General features: G+C 45.8%; 1 protein-coding gene across 1 annotated transcript in view; it reads right to left on the reverse strand.

Moving 5' to 3' along the window:
• Positions 1 to 22,827, reverse strand: part of pcxb (pyruvate carboxylase b) — a 219,902-nt gene that overhangs the window by 39,804 nt on the left and 157,271 nt on the right. Inside the window, exons 13-15 of the mRNA XM_079295523.1 lie at positions 8,256 to 8,400; positions 7,602 to 7,691; positions 1,222 to 1,443 (exon numbers count right to left, since the gene is read on the reverse strand). Of these exons, the coding sequence (XP_079151649.1) occupies positions 1,222 to 1,443; positions 7,602 to 7,691; positions 8,256 to 8,400 (457 nt within the window). The remainder of the gene's footprint in view (positions 1 to 1,221; positions 1,444 to 7,601; positions 7,692 to 8,255; positions 8,401 to 22,827) is intronic.

The raw sequence follows: 22,827 nt of genomic DNA on the forward strand, positions 1-22,827 counted from the left end.
ATTAATCTGTTCAAACATGAGGCGAGTCGACAGTTAGTTGATGTGACGTGTGCTCAATATGCTCTCCCACAGTAATGAACGCCTGTCGTGATCAGCTACGCAGGAGGAATTCAACCTTCGAAAGCACTGGAAAGGTTTCACTGGAGTTTCTCTCCTTGCGTTTTTGTTTTTTCTCTCACTTTGTTTACCATCTAACGATGAGCCCAGTCACTGAAACAGAAACCCTTGTTACTTCAGGCCTTTGTTGTTCGGTTCTTATGTTTGTTCTTGTGATCCACTGAAAGCCCTCCAAGTAAAATAAGCATAATCGCTCTGAGTGGTTTTCTATAATTGAGCATTAAATTAAATGTTTCAACCTCAAGAGGTTCACTGGGCATATCTCTTCCAAAACTGTGAGTATCATAAGGAGAACTGAATTTACTCTTTGAAACCAGTTCATAACAATTGCACTTCACATCGGACCATTATCAAGAAGTGTCGACTGTTCAGGCATGAGGCACGTCGTTTTTGTTCTGCGGCCAATTTCAGAGTAATTGCAAATTACCAAAAGACGCTATTGGACTGTTCGTGCCTCACGAGGTTTCAATAACGGGTGATTTTCTCTGTTCATTCAAGAGCAAGGCAAGAAGAACTATCATTGTCTGTTGAGGGAACTCGCTGAAGACCGACTTGTGGGAGAGAGGCGATGGAGGCACGAGATATGCTTTCAATGGCACATGATTTTCACAGCTCAGACAAGAAACACAAAGAGGTACAATCACTGTCACCAACCAAACACGGAGCGGATCGACAGCAAGAGAATGGAGAGGACAGGCATCGCTGTTACCAAGCATTAAAACGTGGGAGCACATACAGAAAGAGTTTAATTAAAATGATAACCATCAGAAAAGGGAAATTCAGGCGTATCACGACTGCTCGTATGAGATCACATATCGTGGGTATTTCCTCATTACTAGGAATCTTCCGAGTGCCAAATTGTGGTGCTGCTGCAGGTTCTTGTATCTATGTAATTCTGAAAGCACTTTAATGCTTCTGCGCTCAGAAATAAAGCTGGAAGAAGGAGACAGTTGGCCTGCAGACTGGAAGCAGTGGGGCAACTGCTGGCCTAGCTCTGCCAACCAGCACCTTCTGTTTAATCGGTACTGAAACAGTAGCTTGTGGAACTATTTCACAGCGATGAAAAGACTCCGTATGTTGTCATTCAGCACAAAAGACACCCACCTCCCCAGTTCTCCAGGCTGTAGAGGTTGCTGAAGTTGTGGCTGACGAATGGCGAGATCTTCTTCAGGTCGTGGGTCCGAACCCTGGTGGCCAGGAGCGATTGGTGGGCATCCCTGAAGGTGGTATCCATGAGCAGCAGGCCTCGGTGGGCACGGACAGCCTTGGCGAACCCCTCGGGACCGTCACGCAGCAACACGTCCCGGAAACCTACTGGAGGGTCGCCTATTAGCGAAGGAGGGAGAGAAAGAAGAATTAATGTCGAGGAGAAGGACACAGGGGGGAGAAGGAAAGGGAAACGGGTTACATATGAAATAGCAGTTTGTGAGAAATCAAGAGGAAACTACCAGATTTTGTTGATCATTTTTTTGACTAAGTGCACAAGATGTTCGAGTAGCCCAGGCAAGCAGGTGAGCCACGTTATTGACACAGCGTTCTCTTTTAAGTTGTGCTTTTAACAACACTTGACTCAAGTAGATCAACTAGAAAAGAAAACGAGAACTTAAGCCCAGCAGCCATCTTATTAGACACACCACCCACCGATTTGTAAAAATGGATTCCTCCTGCTGACAGTGACTCATTCGGCCATGATGTTTCTATTTAAAGTAAGCAGCTACTGTTCAGTGAAACAAAAGATCCCAGCGACTGAGCTCGGTACTGTACGTTTGCCACCCGAAGGCAAACCGGATCCAGAATGGCTGCTATTCCACTTTTCATGCGTCTCTAACTTCTCAGCCTTATCGGGCCTGTGACCCTGTTTTTAGGTCCCAGATTTACACCAGCAATCAGAGAGCTGCTGTCGTGATGACCGTATTCGAGCATGACATAAGTTTATGTTCTATTTTCAAGTGTGGAGGCAGCTCCACATGGATTTTGAATCCATGTTCTTTGGCAAATTGATATGTTTTATACATATATAAATATATAAAACATGAGTCTTAAAATTCTCCAATATGTATGTCTGCTGAATATCCCCAGACCCAAAGTCTACAGCCATGCTAGCTCTTAGTCAATGCACACTAACTGCTCCTAATTAGCACTTAACACAAAGCGTACATGGGAAGGTCATTATCTTTGCAGGTACTTGGTATCGCAGAAATAACATTTTGACCTGATGACGCCACACAGTCATTATGATTCGTCCCGTGGGGACCGCTGGTCTGTACCAAATGTCATGCAATCCATCCAAGAGTTGAGATATTTCACTGAAAACCACAAAAAGTGAAACTCACGATAGCACAAAAAGTCAGGTAAACACGAAAGTTATTATGATCAATCTTCTGGAGATCCTGGATGTCTGTAAAAAAAAATGTCTTCCAATCCATCCTGTTGATGTTGAGATATAAAGGAGAAGTGAACCCTGGGGGTGCGCGAGCTGCCTCTAGGGGGTGCGCGAGAGGAAAAATGTAATGGCGGTGCAGTCCCGTCTCCTAAAAATTACGTTCCCCCAAAACTAAAATGCATTCTCAATTACGTTTTACCACGAACGTATTTTCTCCCTGATTACGTTTGTGTTTGACGTACAAATACGTTTCTCATCAACATATCTTTGCCATACTCTAGTCTTTATTATTTTTCTGTAATCTGGCTCGCCTCTACCCCGCCACCCACGAGTTGTTGACCCGCGGCCTGTTCCGAGGGCTGACAGACCTGATGATCGGGTGCCTCGCGGCGGGGACGGCTGGAGACCTCGCGTCCCAGAGCCAACGGGTGAGCGCCCGCCACTCGGAATCATGAAACCAAGTCCCGGATTTCACCCGGGGGACATTCTGGAGGTTGTGACCGGGTGATGTGCCTCGTTGCTGGGGAGGTATGAGCCGAGAGTGGCGGGGTGTTATGGAGGTATATATTACAACTCGGTGTTGTTCCCGTGCGTGGATGAGCGCATTTCTACCGAAGACAGGCGGCGTGTTGTGGTAGTATTCTGACCGCGTAATAGGGAGAAGGAGAGGCGGTGGTGGAGAGGGAACAATGTTAAAGAGATGGTGGAATGTATGATTGGAGAGAGAGAAGCGGAAAAGTTGGACGTGATCCCGCGTCCAACAACACTGTCGCGCGTATCGATGCTTTGTCCGAAGACATCCTGGCTACATTAGTCGGTCGCGTGAAGAAGAGTGAGTTTTACTCTCTGCAAGTAGACGAGTCTACAGATGTGGCCAATCTGGCCAATCGTCCGTTACCTTCGTAACGTTACGTCCGTTACCTTTTCGAAGGCACGGTGCAGGAAGAGTTTTTGTGTTTTTTATCTTGTAAACAAACGCCACGCGCGAGCAAACTGTTCTCTCATTCGTCCGATTTTTATGCGGCTCTGTTGCTTTTTTTTTTTTAAGGTGCGTGTGTGTGTGTGTGTGCGGGGGGGGGGGGGGGGTTGGGGGTGCGTGAACCCGGTCGGGATGTAGAAGGGGGTGCGTGGCCTAAAAAGTTTGGGAACCGCTGCTATAGATAATTCAGCCTGGAACAACGTTGTTGGATCAACATCCATGGAGCCATGCTGCTCTAAAAAAAGAAGACAAGAGCGATGCAAGCTTGTGTATGAGCTAGCAACGGGTACATCACACGAGCAATATTCAATTAGAGTTTTTCAGAAACCTTGTAGGATCCATCCCCGAGAAACCCCGGATGAAGACTGCCGAACATGTTAGCATTAGATGAGTGTTTCTCATCTAACCGCTATCAGTTGCTAAAAGCTTCCACAAGGAGGAATATAATCCTTCGCTGAGGAATCCCCAAGACAAATGCCGTATTTTCCAGTTCATAAAGACTAAGTACCGGTAGTTCTCAAAACAAACAAATTAGACAGTGCGGAAACCTTTCCCTACGGGCTCTGCCTTAACCAACCCTCCTATTCTAATCCTGCTCGTTGCCTTGCAATTTAACACAAGCACAACCAGAGGCAATCAAATAGCGGAGGTGGAATTGAGATCTATTTTTGCTGCAGTGTGTACAATAATCAATCAATTAGATTCGTAAATGAGGTCTGCCTGCTCAGTTGTCCTCCAACCCTCTGTCCCCCTCTCTCTCTCTCCCTCTCTCTCTCTCTCTACCATCTCTGCTTCGCTTAATATTCGCGAGGCCTCGATGAGCTCTGTGAAATCACACCGCCGTAGCAAACAGATACAGACACGTTGAACTTATCAAGATCTGCGTGTAATACGGCTGACTGGAGAACACCCCGCACACCTACACACACACACAGAAGAAGAAGAGGATTCATTCTCAAAGCCCTCTTCCCATTTCTCACACAAACGTGCTTTCTATGTTTCTTTTTACCACTCTTTAACATAACGGACAGTTAATTAGGTCTCTGTACTGGGACTACTGGGACCAAACAATGGCCTGTGCATGCGATACGTTTCCAAGAGAGAGGCAGTCGCAGCGTTTGAGTGCATTTGTGTGTCGTATCGTGCAGTGCAGACACAAAAAGTAATAAAGAGACAGAAGTCCCAAGCGGATGCTGTGCTTGACAATTGACCCACTTGCGCACACACTTTTCTTTGCATTGAAAACACCCCACTCCCACTACCCTAGCTTCTGAGCCCTCACTTCTCCCCCTGTTTATCTCAGGTTGGTGTCACTTCATACCTCGTCACTCTTTTGGCCCTCTCTTCACACTCAACCCATCCCCGGCTAATGTGAGCAGGCAGAGCGATGGCTACAATGCTCAGAGGCACTTCTTTATGTGCAATTTGTGCAGAAGATAGTCTCAGAGAAATAACAGCTTGAGTCGTCACCGTCCTGCACTGGCATCTGCGTCCTGAGAAGACTGGTGAATGTGTTGTATCTTTGTGTTTAGGGCACTTTTAATTGGCACATCCTGGTGGGAGTGCTAATCAGTGCTTTATGACAGGAATGTGCTGGAAGAGCCAATCAATTAAGCCGTAACATGCTAAAAGCAGACTTGTTAAAGAGTTGTAAGACTGTGTGCTACAGAAAAGTTCAATCATTTGGAATTCATAAAATATAACCCTTTCTTTGTAGCTTTACCAAATATGTACGTTACATTTAGTTATTGTTTGCTATTTGCCACAACTTCTAATACACTGCCTGCTAGAAAACATTTGACTGACACCAGCTTCAAGAAAAAGGGGATTTGTTTTCCTCAAAATAGCTGTATTGGAGGTGTGAAACAAACAAATTGAAAGAAATGTTTTAAGAACAAAGAAGAAGAAAAGTTGCCTTGCAGTACACACACGCACTGAGTATCTTGAGGATTCAGAAAGCCACATTTAAGACTCCTTCTAAGCTACCTGGAAATGAGTTTTGGAGCTAAACAACATCAAAACAAAGAAATAAATACAGTCCTTTCCGTTTGAAGATGGCTAATGAAAGCGTCAAACTAGAAACAGGAAATGATTCAAGACATTAATTCCATTTGTGCACAGATTTAGCACAGATTTAGCTACAAACTCCCCCTCTACTGTAACCCTAAGTGTGGAAATACAGCGCACAAACGGGAGGAGGAAAGTAGTCCGTCTTTTTTATTAGTCAGACTTCCTAAAGCTAGCTCACAGGCATCTGGTGATTAACCTCTACATGTCCTCCATTAAATAAATCCAGACAATAATTGGAACACGGTGTGCTTCTACGCCATCGATGAAGCACCAGCAATCAGCCTTCACAGGGAAACCATTTAGACCACAAATCCTAATTAGAAAATAATGGCTTTCAGCACTTAACATGTTGCGTCAGGACACCCTCGGCCTGTCTTTCAGGAACACTTTCGCTGCCCTGTCTCCTCGCTGTGGAGGGAACTCCGGGATAATAGCCTCCCTCGTCACCCTTCCTCCTTATCTAGGTGTGATGTTATGAGATGACAATGTTCTGATCTTTGCTCCTCTCTGTTCACAGTAATACTCCCCGCCACTTTCTTCCTCATGCATCTATCTCCGTCAGTGTATATCTCTCCATATCTCCCTGCCCGCCACTGTGGCCATTTCCTCCACATACAGGGATTATGCCCGAACCCCCTCCTCTCCTTCCATGGCCCTGTCCCTCCCTCCATCCATCCACAGAGTGTGATAACACAGCCCTAATCCCTCTCTTCTCCCAATCCCTCCGCCGAATGAAAGAAAGGATATAAGCACATTACAAATCTTATTACTAGGCTTTAGGTATGCCTCTGTGCGTGCCTGTGCTGCATACAACTGCTTCATCAGCTGCTTACTGTAAGGGGGGGGGGAGTCAATACTGTGTGCCTGCTGCAATAAGAGGGACGGGCAATGATAGCCGTGAACAGAAGATTTGTATAGGTGGTGGGTACGCTCACTCACTCACAGGCAGACTCAAACACGGCAGATTAGATTGTCCTACTCTACTCCATTACGTTCCACTGCGTGTGGTTTTTAGATGTCAGATTTGATTAGTTATGCCCGATTAGGATTCATATTATTCACATTATTTTGTTATAAATTGGTGTTTACTGGGCACGTGCTGAGGCAGAACAGGGCGCTGATAAACATGTCAAATTGATACAGCTCACTATTTTGTTGCTGTCAAAAGAAGCAGCCGCAGAAATCCATGCCAGTTTGCACCAACTCACAAAAAAACACACCTGGGAGAGCAGTGGTAAAAAATGAGCAACTCTGATCGTCATTTCAAAATGAATATTTTTGTATTTCAGCCTTAGTTTAACCTGTCAAAACTCACGAAGACAGTCTAGTTAGCGAACGGAGAAAAAAGAACCACAGAGCTCGACTCCAGAGACTCCAAGTGGCTCAACAAGCTCGTCAAAGAGCCCAGCTTGGCCTTGGGAGAGTCCAGGGTTGCTGGTGCAGAGCAGAGTGAGACGCATGGAACTTCTGCCTTCACGAACAATGAACTGAACCCTCTCGTCCCAGTACTCACTGCTCAGCGGAGCACTCTGGGCCAAAACCCTTTTCCTCTCCGAGTGCTAAACTGAGCCATTTAGGAAGGCCTGTCCGCCTCCAGCTATCGGCCTGGTCGACAGCCCATTTGTCATTCGGCGGGGGCTTTTATCCAAAGTGTTTACATTTTTAGCACGGGAGTCCCGGGAGAAATGAAACCCCTAACCCTTGCAGTGGCAGTGCCTTGCTAAATTAGTCCAAATGTAATACATGCAAAATGGGTGATGCATTGTGGCATAATTATGGTAACATTGGTCAGTGATGCTTTCAAAAGAAAAGCGCAAAGACAGTGTTAAATTATCAGTTGCTGGTCTTGTTGACACGTTGCCCTGCACACAGAGCTCCACTGTTTTTTTCATTGCTCAAGCTTTATTGCACAAAGTGCTTTCCATGCGTTGGCAGGGTATAACATCTTATTTTGATAGGGGGATAAAGGAGGTGACTGGGTTGGCATAATAACGTGTGATAAGAGTGTGAATTCTGCATCGCTATTGGCTGGATTGCATGCGATTGACATACCCATGGTGCCAGGAGGGATGACGGGGTCTATGGAGGAAGGCTTGGCCTTGACTGGGATGGGTGTGGTTGGTCCATTTACCATCACATGACCTGAAGTATACAAAAAGAGAACACAAGTCAGATGCAGTTCTGTAGAGCAGGACACATTTTCTTTTTCTGCCAATTGGTGGAACCTTGGATTAAAACACCACCGGTTTAAAGTTTGAGTCGTATACAAACCAGCTCGGCACTTCTTCCCTCTCTGGTTTTTATCCTCTAACTGTAATATCCCAGATATCAAGTGTAAATGTTGTTATTGGATCCATTAAAAGCATTATAGCCGTCTCGGTCATTTTTTTGTCTGAGCCAGAAAGTCACAATTCTGCACTGACAAAATGTTGTTTTGCATTGGAGGTCCGCTCACTGGAATCACCACGATCAGCTCAGCTAACAGTTACTTCCTGATTAAACGCTGGACTGTGGAAGCCACAGAAACAATCATGGAATGACAGCTCATAGGATATTTCAGAGCTGTTATCCTTATAATCCTGGCTGATTAAATATAGGCCGAGTTGAATGTACAGTTAGAAACAAACTGAACTTACCGCTAGATATAAGGAACACAGCTGTGACGTCACAGCATTTGAGCGAGTGTGTGCTCGCGTATGCACTCACCCAGGTAGTGCAGTAGCTTCTGGGCTCGGTTCTGCGTGGGCTTGAGGTTGAAGAGTTCCTGGTTCTCGTCGATGAACTGGGTGTCCACGGTGGAGTGGAGGAACTGGTGGTTGTTGAACACATTCTGGAGGAACGGGATGTTGGTCTAGAGATGGAGAGACAGGAGGATAAACAAGAGGGCGAGCTTTAGAATCCGTTGCCGTCTTTATTGAGCGTGCTGAGGTAGCTGCAACAACAGAATACATCGTATCGAGAGACAAGACAGTCACGAAAGCAATCAGTCAGTCCTGGTCTGCAAATTAATCACATGAAAGAAAAGAGAGCAGTTCTTTTGAAGACAAGAGCCACATTCAAACGGAGAACGCTGCACAATCTCAGCTCCGACAGACAAAACACACACACACACAAAATCAGAGCAGAGAGACAAAGTCAACTGTTGAAAGCAATTACATTCCGCTTCTATTTTGTTGTTTTGTTTGTTTGCCTCAAAAGTATTATCACGGCAATTAAGCTCTCCAAATTAACAAAAGGAGGGGGGGGAGTGGATGAGAGAGGAGAGATGTAATTGTTTGGAGTTAATTTCATTTCTACATTTGTTGCTTATTTTTTTTCCCCCCCACTTTGGTAAGCCTTTGAATAGTTGTGGCGAAGAGGCGAACACAGTGGGGGGGGGGGGGGGATTGACAGAAAAAAAAGGGAGGAGGGGGGAGAGATTAGTAGAAAGGAATGCTCGTTGGAAGGATCCAGTGAAAGGAGGATGTGGTAATATGGTCTTGGAGTGGCTTTAGATGAGTTTGTCGTTGTTTAATGTCCCCAAGGGAAGGTAGCGAGTGAAGGAATGTAAACTGTGTGGAAAGATTATTTCTCTTTGTGTGTGCTAAGAGTGTCTTTGCACATGACCCCAAACATGTCGGAGTCTTTTATTCGGAGCAGAGAGAAGAAAGAGACAGAGCAACATCTATATTTCAGCTGACAAGGACAAGTCTCATTCCAGAGAGAGGGAGTTAAAGCAGAAGAAAGAGACATCTTCCACTTTGTCAATGTACAGAGCCAATAAAGTACCATTTATAGAGGTTTCATTCTCTGACGCACACAAAATGACTGCGTATCCTCAGACTCAGAGAGCCGGACAGCAGAAACAGAGCAGAGCCGAGGGATTTGTACAGCTGTACTGCACTGTGCCAGGCCTTGGGCTGCGGACCAAAACAGTAATTGCAATACGACTTCAGAGACCTGTGGTCGTCGTATTTTCATCCATTTATAGTATCTGGCAGGATAACTGCATTACGATATGCTGCTGCCATACATGCTCTTGTAATTGGGGGGAAAAAGCAGCGAAGTGAAATCTGGATATTGTCGTATTTTACATTTCTATACAATCAAACAGCAGTACGCCATCAAGACCAAGCTTAAATTGTATCAGAGCAGTGTTTAATCCACCCTATTGTACGGTTCTGAATGCTGGAGAATGACGCAAGAAGATCTCAACAGACTATCAACCTTCCACACCAAGAGTTTAAGACGAATACTGCACATTTTCTGGCCAAACAGCATTTCAAATAAAGAACTGTATGACAAATGCCAACAAGAATGCATGGCGACCATACTAATGAGCAGAAGATGGGGATGGATGGGACATGTGTTGAGAAAAAAATCCTGCTGATATTACAAGAACAGCCTTACATTGGACACCAGCAGGGAAAAGAAAAAGAGGCCGACCAAGAAACACACGGAGAAGAACTGTGGAGAAGGAGATGCAGAGCCTAAACCACTCACGGGGCACCATCCAGCGACTCGCTGGATGGTGGAGAGGGTTTGCAGACTCCGTTAACACATGGAGGTTTGTCCTTTCCCTCTCTGCTGTAGCAGATCACTGTGTTCATTATCAGGCTGCTCTGTGAGCCTGTGGCTGCCACGCACACCAACACACACATTCCCTTCACTCTTCCTCCATGTTTCCCCCTAATGATGAGAAACACACTCCCTCAAAATGGCCCACCCACACACCCCCCTCTCTTTACCCCGCTCAGTATCTATGTGGCATTTCTTCTTTCACTCTTCATCTGGCTCTCGGCGATATCGCTCACACACACACACACACACACACACACACACACGGAGAGACAGATACTCGACAGAGGCCCTTCCCTGATTTAGAAGCCCTGTAACAACCGATTGGCTACAGCTCTCGGAGCGTGTGTGCACAGCATGCAAAGTGCACACGTGCACACACGCTTTCTCTCCACTCATGATTGTGGGCCCCGATGCTGTTCAGACCGCAAACGCCAGCAGCTACACACACACACCTTTGAGAACTGTGTTAGTTTTAGAGGGAAAGTAAACATGTGAATTAATGCTCGCACAGGCACACCTTGACACACGCACGAGGCTCAGTGTCAGAAGTCACTGCCTCCTTTGGGTGCTGAAGAAAATCCTCTGTACTCTTCTTTCTTCACAGAAATGTAACAGGATTCAGATTATCCTCCCTTTTATTCTCGCAGCGTTCCGTTTCTCAACTAGTTAGTCGTGTTAATGCTACTCCGCTCACAGCCGGTCATTGCCTCGCTGGTGATTGCCAAAGCAACGTAGAGAGGTAAGTATTGATGTCCCGGGCCGTCAGCTCAACACCTTAAAACACTTTGGTTGCAGGGCATTTGGCTAAAAGTTTGTTCTTGTTCTTTGTTTTCCCAAAATCAAAGATACGTGTTGTCCCTCTGACCTGAGGTGCTATTTTTTTCCAATCTAGATTGTTTGGTGTGAGTCCCAAATACATTGGGACTGGTGGTGCTCAAAGTGACTAAATTATTTAAGATAATCTGCAGACATATTGTGAGCAGTTTCAAGTGAAAACTATGGTCGAAAGCAGAGTTGATTGACAAAATATTAATAAATAGAACTGCAGTCAAGAGGAACCTCTGTATCTTTTGGATTTGGGGGTGAACTGTCCCTTTAAGTTTGACATCAAGAGAAAAGCAATGTGCTGCATGGCTAACGTTACTTCTTGCAAATGTCTGCTTCAGAAGGCGTGCCAAAGCTGTCAAGCAACATCCAAATGAATTTACACCTGGCAGTAAAAAGCAGTCTGGGCATCTTGGGGAGGAAAAATAAATAATAATAAAAAAAAATCACCTATTTTATGTATTCTCGTTGTCTGCAATCTGTGTGCACTGAGATCGGATGTCATTTTTCACTACGCAGAGCAGACGACTAGGTGGAGTGAACGAAATAAAAACAACCAGGTGTTGAAGATGGAGATGAGTCATGCTGGAGCTGCTCTGCACGTGGTCCTCGTACCACGAGCTCTGTCCCCGAGGTGAAGACACAAGGGGTTCAAACGTGGCTGAATATCATTTAGATCAGATCAAATTCGGACTGTAATGTGTACATGTACACCTGCCATGTTTTTCCGAATAAAGATTTAAAAAACACGATGTTAACAGTCACACGCTACTCTTTGCTTTGAGAGCGCTGATATAAACCTGTTCGATTTCATATTCAAGCCTGAGGTCAAGTCTGAGGTCAAGCCTGCCCCTTTACCGACACTAATCTGTACTGCAGCACTTTATGTTGTGCAGTCCCCTTTACTCCTGCAATTGCATGCACCAAAATACCTTGAGCACAACAACCTGCGGTAGAGGAGCGCTCCATCATTTCAGACATACTGTCCCACACATAGTCGCGTATTGTGCTTTTTTGTTTTAAGAAACCTTTGGGCTGACTCTGGAACTTAAGTACAAGCATGGGATACACGGGTCAGAATCAAGGCCGGGGCCCTTGAGGGCCAAACCCCTGAATCACGTTCATTGGAGCCACACAGCTTCCTGCAAATGGGAATGGCAGTGCGGAATAGATCACATCTCACTGCTCGGGCGTGTGGGGGCACATGGATCCAGGGTGGTACCAGAAATAAGACATTATCATACATTATCAGTCACATTCTAATTCTTTAAAAACAGGGCTCTCCTTGTTATGAAAGACTGACAGTTTGGGAATCCTGTGTTACCTCCTGTGTGTCCAATGAAAGCGGAATTCAGAAAGTGGTCTATTCAATCGATGTATTTCTTTATATCTGAAATAATTTTTTAAAGCGTATTCAAGTTCGATCTGACTGCTTCACATGCAAAATACTCGTCGACAGTCTTGGAACTGAATAGCTGCCGGCTTAATATTCATATTTCAATGAAACGTGACCCTGGTAATGAGCCACTAACGCATTCGGATTGTTTAAACAACAGTTTGTGGGAACACCATATAAAATGTGATCCAAACAATCTGTAACACATAATGTTGCTAACACGTCTACCTGTACTGTTAAAAAAATAAAATCGTTAAAAAGAAGGTCACTCCCACAGCTGGGCGGTGTGCAACATCGCTCCAATTAGAGACTGCAGATGAAGCAGATACCTGCAGCCTCTGGGTGGCTGTGAGGAGTCACCAAGACAAAGGAATGCCTTCAGTGTGGGCTACTTACTAACTGTCCAGGGATCACAGAGCTCTTAAGATCCATCCAATAATGTTCACTGGCACAACATGAAATCCTGACGCCTGCCTAGAAAGCCAGGAGCACGCTTGGTGAAATCCTGTGTTGGCAGGGTGTCTCTGATCTACAGCTCACCTGGATACACCCGCACCCACAGTCCCGTTGTAAACACAGTCTGCTCTGTTCTTGCTCCTGGTAGAGATCAGTGGATTTCACCACATCTTCAAATGCAGACGATAGACCCAGCCTCCTCAAAAAAGCATCTGGACTAAATGTGTCATGTTCTCTTAGCATTTCCTAGTCATCAATACCTACGATAGACTTTTTTTGTCAGTTTTGTCAATTTAGTTTTGTGCATTTTGTGCACTCGAGGCAAATATAGAGTTGCTTTATACAAAACAGGAAACAAAAAGCATCGGAGACGGTACGGGTGCATATTTTGAGTTTGGATTTTTGCAAAATTTCAAACGGTGCTCGGCCTTGCACACAAATGCACAACACACACACACACACTGCGTCTCTCTGTCACACAGAACCTCCACGCCACCTAAGTGATTAGGAGTTGAACAGGGGAGCTGTCGGGTCATTCGTCTCTTCCCGCCTCTCCTCCCCTGTCTCCCATATCCCCATCCGTCACGCCTTAACCACTGGGCCGGGCACGTAAACAAGATCAACACAAACGCAGGAGTGAATGTAAACTCGCGTGGACATGTGTGAGCCTACAAATTTACTCAAGCAGACAAGGCAGGCCCCCAAACACAAACACACACACACGAGCAAATATTGATAATGGAGGACTCTGAGGAACCTAAGGCCTGAAAGGCAACACGCATAGAGAAACAAGCACACGGTGACAAAAACTGTTACCGCTGTTGTCTTTGCCTCCGTATCTGCGCGCGTGAATCCGTCCCTGTGTCCAGAGGAAGAATGGACAGATGACGGCGACAGCACTGACGATCACGGTCTGCGTTCATGTGATAAAACGCCGTGACCACTTCTCACCTCTGGGCTTCTTTTCAATTTCCTCTCCTCTAACTCCGAGGTCATGCTTTAATTATCTCTGTGGTTCCTTTGCTCACTGATTGGCTCTTTATTTCTCACCTCTTCTCCGCTTCCTTGGTAAGCAACCAACGCCTGTTCACCATGACAACCATCTTCATCCAATTCTTTACAACCGTGAAATCAGGGAAAATGTTTATTAACGCCAAAAGGAAAAGTGCCAGCACTCAGAGTACCTCTCATCTCGTCTCCCTCCGAAAGCTCCTCAACCGCGTCTCACTGCCTGACCCAGATTCAAGCAAGACTGTTTCATGGCTGCGCCTAAAAATCTGGCATTTGACATTTAGCAAGGGGCTTCTTCCTCAGTGAAATAAAACCTCCGATTGGTGATCTTCCTGGTAATAACTTCTGTCACCGCTCAGTGCTCACCTTGGGGTTCATCAAGGGGAGCTTTGGCCATTTCCATTAGAAATAAGCTCATAGGGTACGAAGACATCTGCCAAAATATTAAAACTTTTTTTATTTTTTATTATCTCCTTCTAGCATGAGAGTTTTGCGTCGGTGTAACTGAGGTTTCACGAGGACCAGTCCATGCTACAGTCCAGCTATGACCCCCTTCAAAAACAGATGTAAAGGAACAAAAGGAGGACGCTTTGAGAATATGTCAGACAGACTTTAAAACTCAGTAATGGGGAGGCCTTGCCTAATGTGCTTTCAGCTGCCTCTTTGAGTTGAATAGGGCGCTGTCCATGGTGCTGAACTAGCCAGACATCCTCGAAGACAAAGGACGTCAAGGGGGAAACATAGCTATTGCACTGTTGTCAAGACATGTCTAACATACCTCCGGTGTTCAAAAGGAGAACTACATTTTAAGATCGAAAGCATGAATTACCCGCTGAAGCTGAAGCAGGGTAAGGCAAAGTGGATACAACAAAGGTGCTTTTCACGCACAAAATATGCCATGTTTGCATGACTGCACATAATTGAGTTTTAGATGTTCTTGAAACATCGTTGCGAGATGACAGTTTCTTCACCACCGGAGGAGATGCATTCACCAGGGATCAAAACCGACACGTGATGTGTCATCTTTAAACAGCGTGACTCAGACTGAGCTGAATCAGCTAAAAGGAGGCCTCACATAGGGACCCTGAGACGCAGACTTATTAAAACGGAGAGCTACCTAGTGGTATTTTGGGAATCCTTAAGCGGTAGGCCTGTGACGCATTAAACCGCTCGTGATGAACTCCAAACCCACAGCGTGAGTCGTCTCAGACTGTGTTAGCGGCCGGCTGGCGCTCCGTGTTAATTACACTTGTACTTGTGAATGATCACCTCGCTCTGTGTGTCACGATCACATCTCATTCAGTGCTGAGACCGCACGCGGCAATGCATTTAGATCTGATGTTTGAATGTTTTTTAAACTATACAGACACCAACAAATCATTTATATTTCTGAAAATCGTACAACTCCCCGCTGAAAAAAATATAAACTGAACCAGGGCTCCTGCAGAGAGGTTTGAGATGGCATGAAGCAGCAGGAGATCGTCAACCTTTTAGAGCCTGAAGAAGAGATGGGGAATTCATAGTTTCACTGTGGGGTCCCAGCTCAATAAAACCTATTACTACCGCTGCCACATAGACTCCATCCAGCAGTAGAGCTGGGGCCGATTTGGTCGGAATGTGATAATATTACTGATATTCTACAATAACAACAGATGATCCGCCGGACAGATTATCCTTTAACAGGGAGAAGAGCACCTCTCATGCTCCAAACTGTGGGCAGGACGATGGACTTCATTTGGATAATCACACTATCGTTTTTAGTCCGCTGTTCATCGGCAACAGATGAGCTTCAGGCTTTTGATGACAGGAAGTTGTTACGGCAGCTCTTTTGGTCGACCGTTACTGACATCCGTGGATACTTGTTGACCTGTCAAAAGTGAGCCGTCATTTCTGTTTTACGGTTGATGTGTAGTTTAACATTTTCTCTCCCACCAGCTCCAGCAGCGGGTTGCAGCGACGTGCTATGAATGCTTACTCCCCGACTGGAGTCACTTGGGTATTTATAATGAACAAACTACGGTAACAGTAGGATGAAGTTTGGGGGGACAAAAACTAAACTCAGGAGCTCATAGTCTTGCTGTGAGACCCCACAGTGTGTGTGTAGACCCAGGGTTGTACATCACCACCATGTAGAACACCACTAATAACATGCAAGCAGTGGTCGTTCTTAATTTAAAGACTACTGTTGGGCTATAATCACGATGTTACAAGATACACCAACTACAGGATGCAATGGACACTTCAGCCTAAAACCGTACTTTTATCTCACTTGAGGTATAAAATCGACATCATGTTACCGTTCATTATCAGACGTCTCATTACTTCTGCTTGGCATCCTCCCAACAACGCCTGCGACTCATTTTGGATCCAGAGACACATTTTAAAGAGATCAAGAGCTGAGGTGTTGTTGTAAATAAACAAAGAAATCAACCGACGTGTGAAAAAAATAAAAATAAAAAAAAAGGTGCGGTACAGAAAAAAATGACAGCGTATAACGAAACTGGGAAAATAAACAGCAAACATGAATTGAAATAAAGGCATCTATAGTGCTGGCGTTGAGCATGTGCGACCTGAACGTGTTCAAGTCTTATAGAAAAACTGCAGCCCACTGAACAACCCTTTGCCAGTCGAATTAGCGAGTACACACTGCACACTCGAAAACCACATACTGTACCACTTCACACACATTTTTGTGTCGGGTTTGGGCTGCGAATGTTACAAAATGTCCTCGAAGTATCAGCACTCTCAGTGACAAATGCTTTCCCACACTCGAGCAGATAGGGCCGTTTATAACACAGGAAAACACATGCCGCACACACATGACGGCGGCTAAATAGGTCGGAGGTCGGGTGGAATATGTTTCTGGTGTAAGCAGTTACAGAGCAAATAGAAGAGAGAAATATCTAAAATCCGATGATATAATTCATAGATAATTAGAATACATTTCTTTTCTACAGTTAATTCATTCTCCACATGTTATTGTGCACTTTAAGCACATTTACTCTCATTAAAAATGTCACTTTCCATTCTAAAAAAGATGTTTCACCAGGTACTGCTCACGTATCTTTCACCTCAGTTAATGTCCCTGTTGCTTTAAACAAACTCTCTGCCTCGTCTGTCGCAACTACCTCAGGGTTACTTTAGGCGAAAGGCTACGAGGGCACGCAAAACAGCATTCGGCGAATTAGAATGTGAATGGGAGATCAAAGTGAAGCAGCGTGTCTCTCCCCGTATCACATCCAATTCAACCTGTCTCCGTTTGCCATCACCATCAAAGCATCTCATCTCATCGGCCTCTCTGTGTCGGAGACTCCTGTCACAAGTCAGGAGGTGATTCATCCGCGCCGCGCTAATAGATATTGAGCAAAGAAAGCTGGACTCCTGCTTAAAATGCTAAACAAATATAGAAAATGTCGACCAACAAGACCGTATTTAATCCTTCCCTTCCATCTATGGCGCAGCGTGATGCCTTTAATCCCAAAACATCCATAGTATCTATTTCTAGGGACATGGGGGAGCCCGGGACACTAAATGACTAATATCCGCCTATTATTTACACAATGTGCTATAACAAAGTTTCTCAGCACAGAACATCATGCATCATTTATTTGTATGTTTCTTAGCCTTATCTTGGTTGCCTGTGATTTTCTCGGCAGTATTTATAGGTTTCCACATGGGCTCCTGCTCCTCCGTACGCGTGTTCTCATCACGAGGCGCTGTCCGCGGTGCTGAAACGGCCGCTCCATCCAACGGCGTTCCAGTCGGCTGTGCCAAAAAAATGCAGTCATTTCTTAACGTTATTAGTTACACCTGTATTTAACAAGTCAAAGTGTCCCACTGTGAGAAACGTCTATTAGCCGTGTTTACCCGCACAGCCGGTAATGCGATTACAGTGGCAATGTGACTGAGGTGGCGCCCATGTAAACAGCACGCTCAGACTCCGTTAACGCTATTCTTCTCGTCAGAATGAGCTTAATGACAGAAAGCGCTGTGCAAATTTTAGATGCATTATTTAAAAAAGGGGGGGGCCTTCCAGTCACCTTAATCCTGCCATGATTCTTCTTTTGGAGTTTGAGGCAGCTTCTTTTTCGCAAACACACACGGCGCGCCAACTGCTTGATGGCAGATGCCAAAGATGTCAGCTGGTGAGGCACTCGAGTGTGCTCCCCCACTGCACGGTCTCGAGGAAGCACTCTCTCCAGGCCGCGGATAGACTTCGTGCGCGAGTCGCGGCGAACGTGCTCGATAGCGTTTAAAGAACGACTCGGAGACGAGATCAACTGCAACGTTCAAACGGAGACAGCCAGGGTAAACACCAAAGCACAGCAGTGCATCTTAATAAGAACGGCGCATCGCAGCACAGAGACAGCGGTATTAATGGAACAGTTCAATATGCAAGCCATCAAAGAATGTTCATCGGAGTAGTTCTTCACGCCGATTATCGGCTATAATCTGATAATTATATGCATGTAAATGCCTCAGTGAACTGACAGCTTCTTTCTGTTATACACACACAGACACACATTCGTGCAATCCTAACAGAACTAATGCCAAGAAAGTGCCGCTCGTATGAGGCAAAACAATCAACAAACAAAATCTAATTTGCAATCTTTTCATTTGCACCTCCCAGCTTTCTATTTCGACACTTAACAGCCTTTTCTTTTTTTCTCCTGCACAGCCCATTGCATTTCTGTATAGATTAGTTTAAGTACTAGCCCCCCCCCCCACACCACGAGAACGTTTTATTAGCTTTCTCTTATACATTGTTTGTTAATTCCACTTTATATTCCAGCAGAACACAATCCATGAAAGGAACACATTTGGCTTGCATGTTTGCTTAAGTCATTCCGGCCCCGTGTCTTCACTGTGCGTCTGAGCGTATGCGGTCCAGTCTTTAACGCTTAAAGCAATATAGAGAAATGAGGCCGAGCGCGTTTCCCTCGTACCTCGTCGACTGCTGCCGACGGCCGTGGAAACGGCCCAGCAGTAAGTGGGAAGTCATTGTGGAAAACACCGACGCAGAGGAAAGAAATAAAAGCACAATAACATGTAAATGGCGTCAAGAGCAAAATGAGAAGGCGGGGTCGTGTGGCTGATGTGTGTGTGTGTGTGAGACTGTGCGCGTCTGTCCTTGTCTCTAATTAGCCCAGAGATTGAGACAAATAGAGGGGGACCTGCACTTCTGTCTAACCCTCCACACCATTTACCCGACTTCACATCTGAACATGTGTGCGTGTTTCATTTAGCCTTGTAAGAGGCGTGTGCGTGTGCTATGCGACGCTCGCGGAGGTATTGTGCGGAATGCATGTCGCTTGTGTGTCCACGTGTGAAGTGGATATGTGTGGGTGGGGGGGGGGGGGTGTGAATGGAAGCCTTTGACAGACCGGTGATTATGTTTTGACGAGTGTGCACAGGTCAGGCGCTCTCTCTGAGCGTGTGTTTGTTCTTGAGTGTTCTAGTACATATACACACACACACAACAAATGTCCTCACTTGATGGCAAACCAGCCGAAAGGCTCCACATTAAATGGAGGAGAGGCGTAGACATCGGTTCATTTCGTCCGCTTTTGTATCTCAACGCACAGATGTCCGTCTGTCTCTCATCCACACTTGTGCTGCTGGCAAGGACACTTTCTTCAGCTCCACAGCTGAGGCCTAACGAATGTGCCGAATGCATTTCCTTCCTCATAAAACATCTACAAAGAAGATTTATGGAGGTATTTCAAGTCGTGCTTTGTTTGCATCCAGGTGTACTTGCTCACGTCTTCTTTATCTTTGCCTCGGCTGAGTTACTGCCACATGTGGATCAGTGGAGTCGGGTAACGCCACTAATTAGACGGCCAGATGCTGCCAGATTGGGCTGGTTTCTGCCCAGTTGGGGTACTTTTGACTAAGCTGGGCTGGGGGAAAACAGCATTGGGCGGGTAGATGCAATGCTTACATCAACATTTGGCAAGGTTTTTTTATGGAAATGGGCGGGTTTTAAGTTGTGATTGGGCCTAAAACTGTCGATCTGATCTGACAACACTGTCCTGTGCACGTGGGTCCTTGTTCACGTTCATGAGACAAACAGAACGGGGGAAAACTGCTCCATAGCACTACTTGGAGTTACTAAAACTCCTCAAGCATATCTTTAAATAGCTGAATCTCAGCGTTCAGGGTGTTTGAGAGTTTTCCCATCGACAGCATATATTGGGCACATATTCTACGTCAGCACTTAAATCACAAAGCGTGGTCATTGTTTCATTTCAAGTCCACTGTGCCGGAGGAAAGAGCAAAAAAAAAAAAACTCCAAATACTTGACCATGTCGAGCAAACGTGCACATCTGAGATACCGTGCGGGATCAAAAGCTTGCTATTCAGCAGTCAGTGTCAGCATGCACCCGAGTGAGCCACAGGAATATTTGTTTGCCGACACAACCAGCGAGTTGACCGGTGAACCAATTTGCAGCAGAAAATAAAGTCGATGGATTAGTTCAGCCCAGGGTCAGCAGGCCGACTCCCCTGCAACTGTTTTCACTTTGAGGGCTAATTTAGCCTGACGGAAGCAGAGCGGGTCTGCCCTCGTTCTGATTAAGGGCAGCAGTGCTCAGGACCAACTAAAAAAAGAAGATCCTGCCAGTCTCCCTGTTCAGTTCTCAGTCCAAGCGTTTTAACTTTGTTCGACTTCAACGCGACTGATCTGTGGTCACAGGAAATGTTTTCGGAGGACACAAAATCCTTGACACGGTTGTTTAATGAATCTAAATGTAATCATATCTGCCGGTACACTTATTAGGAGTTGCCCTGAATTAAAGTGGCCGGACACACTCCTTGAACGAGCAAGTCAGTGATGACATTTCCTCCTGCCTGGTGAACTCACTCCATCAATCACCCAGCAGCAGGTCACGTTCAGTTCATTTCATTCAGCAAGGTCTCTCTCGCCGACCAGAGGACTTGGTGCCAAACCACGAGACGTTTTGATCAATCGTGAAGCAACGATCCGTTAAAGCCGCGCTCCGTTAACGGGACACGTTTGGACCAAATGATACATCAGACTTCTCTTTACTGGACCTTGCTTTTAGGGAGGTCTGGCCAACAGCAGGGGGGTAAAGAGGGAGAAAGCAAAGGGATGACAAATAAATTCAAGAAAGATGCACTGCGATGCGTGACAGTGGGTGATGAGAGGTAAATGCTTCAGGGAGAGATGAATAGGGAGGGGGGGGGCACAGATTGAGAAGTATGTAGAAGATCAAGAAGTGACACATGAAATTGTGACACATGGAAAAACCAATCCATCCATAACACAACCAAATCCCTGCCCTCTCTTCTTTCTGATGTTTCATCCCTGGTGTGTGATTGTGTTGACGAAATGGACCCGCACGTACGTGAATGTAGGAAAACGACCAAATTCCAACACCCAATATCTCCGACGTGAGAGGTTCTGCCTCGGATCGCGGGGCACACGCACTCGCCCATTTCCCCAGCAGCCATCGGCGCGGTGGGGAAATCAAGCGCTCGACCACTGTTTGAAGTTGGAGCAGCTACACTTTCCCCATCACCATGCTATCACTCCATCCGCTCCTCCCCCTCTCTTCCTCACTTATCTCCCTCACGCCCCAGAGATCCTCTCTCTCTCTCGTCTTTGCGCCCCCGCTCATCTGACCCAGAGTTGTATCTCCTCTTCCTCCATCTCTCCTTCCTTCTGCTCCTAACACCCCCCCCCTCCTCCTCCCAACCCTCCATCAGTGGTGAAGATGTGCTCAGATCCTTTACTCAAGCAAAAGTGCTAATTTCACAGGGTAAGAATACTCTTGCAAGTAAAAGTCTGAATTCAAAAGTGAAAGAAAAAGAAGTATTACCACAAAAGTGTTCTTTATGCATCAAAAGTAGCAGTTTTCAATATGCAGAGTGGCCCCTTAAAGAGGGTGAAATTATTATATGTCACTTCTCTCTTAAGCTCTTTTCACACAACTCATTTTCACATCCATTTCCACCCACTTATCATAACCATCGTGGGAACAGCTGACTCAGCAGAGGATTCCAGAAGCAATGGCCAGCTCTTTCTGGGGAAACCCTGAGGCGTTCCCAAGCCAGATGAGACGTATAATCTCTCCAGCTTGTTCCCCCAGTGCAATCTTACCAGATGGACTTTTTGGTCCCCCAAAGCTCATGGACATGGGTGAGGGTCGGGACTAAATGGACTGGTAAATTGAGAGCTTTGCCTTCCGGCTCAGCTCCCTCTTGAACCAAAACGGTCCTGCATCCCTGCTGGCGCCGCACCAAAACCGCCTGTCCATCTCCTGCTCCATTTTACAACCGCCCCTGAACCAGACCCCAAGATACTTGAAATCCTTCGCTTGGGGCAGTAACTCACTCCCAACTGTCCATAGTTGTTCCCACTGTGGGAAAACTCAACGCTTTTGTCTGCATCTCGACGCTTTGCGCCTTCCCTACTTTGATTTTGGCATTGACCCACAAGGCAAATTGGCCCGACTGCAGACATCAATCTTTAAACACTGGCCCAAATGTTTCAGTTCGCAAGTCTGACGAAGGGTAAGTAATTATGTATTTGTATAAAATGGAAATGCTTGAGTAAAGAGCTCTCTCCTCCATACAGCCGCCCCCCACCCCTCCCCTCTCTCTCTCTCCGGCTCCTCATCTTCATGACTCCCTCTCTCTCTTTTCTTTTCTCTCTCTCTCTCTCTCTCTCTCCCCCCCCTCAGTCCGTTTCTTGCCACAGACGGAGCCAGATAACGCACTCTTCTCCACGAGATAAGGACAAAGAAAGCCAAAAGAATCAAGGGAAAAGCAAGAGGATACAATGGATAGATGAAGGGAAGTGACTAGGTGGAGGCAGGACAAGTGAAGGGGAGAAAAAGAAACTGGAGAAAACCACCCTGAAGGAGAGAGGAGATTTCTAAAAATACAAGGCAGCTTACTCCCTGCATTCTGCTATTTTTGCTCTCTCCCTCTCTCTCTCTCTCTCCCTTCTTTTTTGCAGTGTCCCCTCCTTCATTCAGTACCTGTTCTGTGGGATTAACATGACTT

Source organism: Melanostigma gelatinosum (assembly GCF_949748355.1).
Source record: "Melanostigma gelatinosum genome assembly, chromosome: 23".
Classification (NCBI taxonomy): Eukaryota; Metazoa; Chordata; class Actinopteri; order Perciformes; family Zoarcidae; genus Melanostigma; species Melanostigma gelatinosum.